The sequence below is a fragment of the Limulus polyphemus genome, unplaced genomic scaffold (genome assembly GCF_000517525.1).
Source record: "Limulus polyphemus unplaced genomic scaffold, Limulus_polyphemus-2.1.2 Scaffold8766, whole genome shotgun sequence".
NCBI lineage: Eukaryota > Metazoa > Arthropoda > Merostomata > Xiphosura > Limulidae > Limulus > Limulus polyphemus.
Window position 1 is genome coordinate 12,466 of NW_013674376.1, and position 5,289 is coordinate 17,754.

The window sequence follows — 5,289 nt, forward strand, 5'->3', positions numbered from 1 at the left end:
CGTCACCGTTTATTTGTATTTATCCATTTATAACGTCACCGTTTATTTGTATTTATCCATTTATAACGTCACCGTTTATTTGTATTTATCCATTTATAACATCACCGTTTATTTGTAATTATCCATTTATAACATCACCGTTTATTTGTAATTATCCATTTATAACATCACCGTTTATTTGTAATTATCCATTTATAACATCACCGTTTATTTGTATTTATCCATTTATAACATCACCGTTTGAGATTCTTTTCATCCTCATTTGCTATAACCTATCTATTCCCCTTTCTCCAAATTTCATGATATTGTTGTATATTATATTATCAAGCTTTCAGTTCATTCTGAATTTTAAGGCTTTAATACACATAAGAAAGGTTATTCTACTCAATCACGTGTTTCCTATTATGCCAAGTAATTTAACTTTTAAATAGTTCCACCAGATAGTTTGATAAAAGACTTAAGTAGTTTACTCACCCATAGCTTGATATCGAGGACTTATTGTTGTTGGATGATGAAGAACTAAAATTTCTCCCTGGAACTCCCAGCATGCTTCAGGATTTATTGACGGTGACACCATGACCATTCCTTTCCTTATATCTGATCTCTTTACCTGAATAAAACATTTAATACAAACTGTTAGATACATCATTGAAGTTACAGTCCTTCCATGTGAGCTAATCAGGCATTATTAATTCTAAATCTGATGTGTCACATAAAAACATTTAATACAAACTGTTAGATACATCATTGAAGTTACAGTCCTTCCATGTGAGCTAATCAGGCATTATTAATTCTAACTCTGATGTGTCACATAAAAACATTTAATACAAACTGTTAGATACATCATTGAAGTTACAGTCCTTCCATGTGAGCTAATCAGGCATTATTAATTCTAACTCTGATGTGTCACATACAAGCTCAACAGATGAAGTCCTAGAGCAAGGAATCACACGATACTGATAAAAGGAAACGATAATAAAATTCTAAATTATGTTTTACAGCTGTAAGTTAATATTATAGTTTCATTTTGTAAAGCATATCATCACTTTCCTGTAGTAGTGAACTTTACACATTAAACTCAAGATTACAGAAAATACAGCTGTGAATGTTTTCTATGTTCATGTTTGATTTGTCATACGAACCTCATGGTCAGACATAGTCCAAGCTTTAAATATTTCCTTTACTTTTTCAGTGATATGTATTATTGAAGAATCATAATAGAATGAAACAAAACCCAGTGTAAAAGACTTTCATTAGTACATCTATACACTGATGTATAATTACATGTATAAATACATTGTTTCATTATTAATTTCTTTTTTCGCTAACGTACATATGTCGTACCCTCTCTCAACAAGTGGTGTACTGCATGCATTACTGCTAAATCACTGTCTTAAAACTGTTTTTGATTGTAACAATTACACCCAACATGTTCAGTAAAGAATATAATAAAGTCTGTCAACTATAAAATACTTTAGTATGAGAATAAATATGAAAGTCTCCATTTCCAGTTTTAATGATATTTTAGTTCTTTTGATTGCTAATCTACTATTTTTCTAATAAATCTATACTAGTTTTGAATTTCTGTGTTCAATATTATACTCTAGAGTAAAAAATTCACGAGATGTTGCGTTTCTGTTATCACAAACCAAGTAACAAAATCTTAGTATTCTATAGTTACTTTCTGTAGATATATAACAAATGTGCCTGTACATCTGAATTTCTGATACCCCCCTTTTTTTATTCACTGTGTAATATCTTAATTATCCTACCCTCATAACATTTTGCAGAACTTTAATTCATGAGTATAAAATTATACAGACTATAAAATGCAACCAAGACAACACCTATAACTTACGTACCCTTTTCAGTGCAAATGAGGCAGTCTGTCCACTGTGTACTTCTTTAACCGACATTCTTTTGCGGTGAATAGACCTCACAGCAACTGGTTGGAAGTGTCCAAGTGAATCGGGACCGAGGAGGAGCACATCATTCAGTCGGATTATTCCTTTCAGGGTTGTTCCCGACACCACTGTACCAACACCCTGCAAGATTAAGCTTTAAGCAACAGAACTTAGTTCAATACTCCTCCCCCTCTAAACAATGCCGATGTTTAACTGAAAGTGATGAAACATTAAAAGGACCAATACTAAAAAGATCTGATTTCTTAACAATTACACAAATGTTTAAATAAGACTGCACTTTCATATGTTCACTAAGTGCTCTCATGGTTGTGAAATTATCAGTGGATTTTACAGGGTAGTTGTGGAGGAAGTTAATAGAGACAAATAACCCAAGCTTCCAAATTAAAGATTTCTATTACAAGCAGTTAATCTTTTTAGTGGATTTCATGACAGTTCTCTACTCCTTCTGAAGCTAAAGAATTAAACCTCTCCAAACATAGCAGAACCTCAAACAGTTTATTTCTACTTAGTTGTAAATTTTACTGTTCCAAAGGAAACTCCTAAAAAAAAACCTCTAGATTTTTTTTATTTACCATAAATCAAAAGTTAATTGTACAAAAATTGATGGCTGTTTTGGTCATCATAATATCCAGCAACTGAAAAGAAAACGCTCTAAAAAAGGTGCCTTAAAATGTTAATTCGGTAATAGAACTTTTTAGAAGTACAACATTAGAACTCTCTGGTTCACCTGTTGCAGAAAGTCCACTTCCTTTCGGAAATTAATTAACTATACACGACCTATTTTCAGTGCTTAACTAGTCAATAAAGACCGGGAGAAGATCCGATAGTCATGTTTATCCTTGTCTCAGTTGCAAGTGTAAGGAGTGTTGTTTGCAAGAAATACAAACATTGTGGATGCAATTGTGATGGAGTTCCTACTGAAGTTATTAAAATTATAAGAAAGAGAACTTATCCAAAAATTTTAGAATATGTTCGAAAGAGAAAAAGAAAATTGTGAAGCAGAAGGAATAGAAAGAATAAGATACTTTGTTATAACCACTTTTATTGTCTTGGTTCATTCAGTGGTTAACAGACATAGATATGATTGATCAGAACTCAACCAATGAAAGTCATAAGAAATAGTTTGAGAACATCTATTGTTGATTCTACTAAGTGTACAAAATGTCCTAGGTGTCACAAACCTGTTCAAAATAATTCTTACAGTGCAAATCAAGGTGAACATGGGAATGACCTGAGTAAAAACAGCCTTGCTTTGGAAGGACTTTTCATCAATAGCAAAACACCATTTCAGGAATTTCATTACATATTTTTCCAAACAAAATACTGAACCCTAAATCTATGCAAAGTTTTAGACAAGAAATAGCTCTAGCAGATTTTCTCTTGTTCTAAGCAGCCACCATAACATGGCAATTTCTTCATGATCAGCTCCTGATTTTAGGGTTAAAGATATTTCTCTTGTTCTAAGCAGCCACCATAACATGGCAATTTCTTTATGATCAGCTCCTGATTTTAGGGTTAAAGATATTTCTCTTGTTCTAAGCAGCCACCATAACATGGCAATTTCTTCATGATCAGCTCCTGATTTTAGGGTTAAAGATATTTCTCTTGTTCTAAGCAGCCACCATAACATGGCAATTTCTTCATGATCAGCTCCTGATTTTAGGGTTAAAGATATAGTTAAAAAAAAGTAAAGATAGCTAAAAAAAACATAATTTAAAGGATGTTACTTTTTGTGAATATAAACAATAAAAACGTTCTAGTTGAGAAACTGGTTCTTCCTTTTTGGGTCTAAAATATTTTAAGTAATTTTCATGCTTAAAAGCTTAGAATATGCATCAATAAATAAGAATTTTAGAGAATTGTTGAATTTGGCACTTGCTTACCTATTTTTAATGTAATGTTTTGTTATCCTATTCAAATCAGTAACCTGGCAAAGTTGGGCAGTGGGAGAATATTTTAGAGATTTTTAATTTAATTTATCAATGCACATTTCTTTACAGACTTGAAAGTGTAATCTATTTTCAAAATGATTTTCTTAGTCATTGAAATATAAAACCTATTTGTTAATCATGATCAAAGCAAAATCTAGAATATAGGAGACATAACTTAGAATTAGTCATATTTAAAAATTTAGGGGTACTGTGTTAATAATGAATCATATTTAATAATTTGATTATAACCTACAAGTATCGAGTTAAGTATCATATTTAAAAATTTGATTATATCTTAGAGTATCAATTTAAGAATGAGTCATTCAAAAACATGATTAAACTTACAAGTATCAATTTAAGAATGAGTAATATTTAAAAACATGACTAACTTACAAGTATCAATTTAAGAATGAGTAATATTTAAAAACATGACTATAACTTACAAGTATCAATTTAAGAATTAGTCATTTCAAAACATGATTATAACTTACAAGTATCAATTTAAGAATTAGTCATTTCAAAACATGATTATAACTTACAAGTATCAATTTAAGAATGAGTAATATTTAAAAACATGACTATCACTTACAGGCACCGAGTAAGTGTCATCAATCTGAAATTCTGCTGGTTCAGAGTCTGTTGCTGGCATTCGTGCCGATAATAAATTTAAAAACATCTTAAGCAGATCAAGATTCTGACCTGTGACATTAGACACTTGGAAAATTGGACATAACCTAGATTGAACAACAACAAAAACGAATGCAACAATTCAGTTATCAATGACATAAGGATACGTAAACAACTTAAAAGATTTCCTCCAAAATGTCAAATGTTCAAATCTGGTTGAAATTCAAACAGAGATAAATTGTAATGTACTTATGTTTCACAATGAGTTATCTTGTTTTCTAATTAAAGCAACTATTGCACGTATGACCTTTCCAAAGTTATTTTATACACACACACCAAAAGCAAAAAATGTGAAAATAAATAGAATTATAATTAAACTCAATTACTGCCAAAATTGTTATGGATTGTTTAATCATAATTCAGTGTTCTTCAAAACCCATATATGTAGAAGTATACCTCATTAAAAAGTAAAACTAAATGACAGCTTAAACTTTACCGTTCAGAAACAAAATTTGTAGCAGAAACAACAACGTCGTCTTTACAGTGTACAATAACGGGGATTTTTCTACAGCCGGGGGATTTAAGAATCCTTATAAGAAGTTTCATGGTCTCTTGGAGAACGTTCAACGGACACATGTCCACTTTGGTAACAACAACAAAAACTGGAACGTTCAGGGCTAGAGCCAGTCCCAAGTGTTCCTTGGTCATTCCTACTATGCCAGCATTAGCTCCAACCTTTGATGATGTATATATTGGATTAAATATGTATATATGTACACACACACACACACACACACACACACACA

General features: G+C 31.3%; 1 protein-coding gene across 1 annotated transcript in view; it reads right to left on the minus strand.

Moving 5' to 3' along the window:
• LOC106475538 (GTP-binding protein 1-like) overlaps positions 1-5,289 on the minus strand; it is a 15,941-nt gene that overhangs the window by 1,649 nt on the left and 9,003 nt on the right. Inside the window, exons 4-7 of the mRNA XM_013936216.2 lie at positions 4,980-5,218; positions 4,446-4,590; positions 1,863-2,045; positions 475-610 (exon numbers count right to left, since the gene is read on the minus strand). Coding sequence (XP_013791670.1) covers positions 475-610; positions 1,863-2,045; positions 4,446-4,590; positions 4,980-5,218 — 703 coding nt within the window. The remainder of the gene's footprint in view (positions 1-474; positions 611-1,862; positions 2,046-4,445; positions 4,591-4,979; positions 5,219-5,289) is intronic.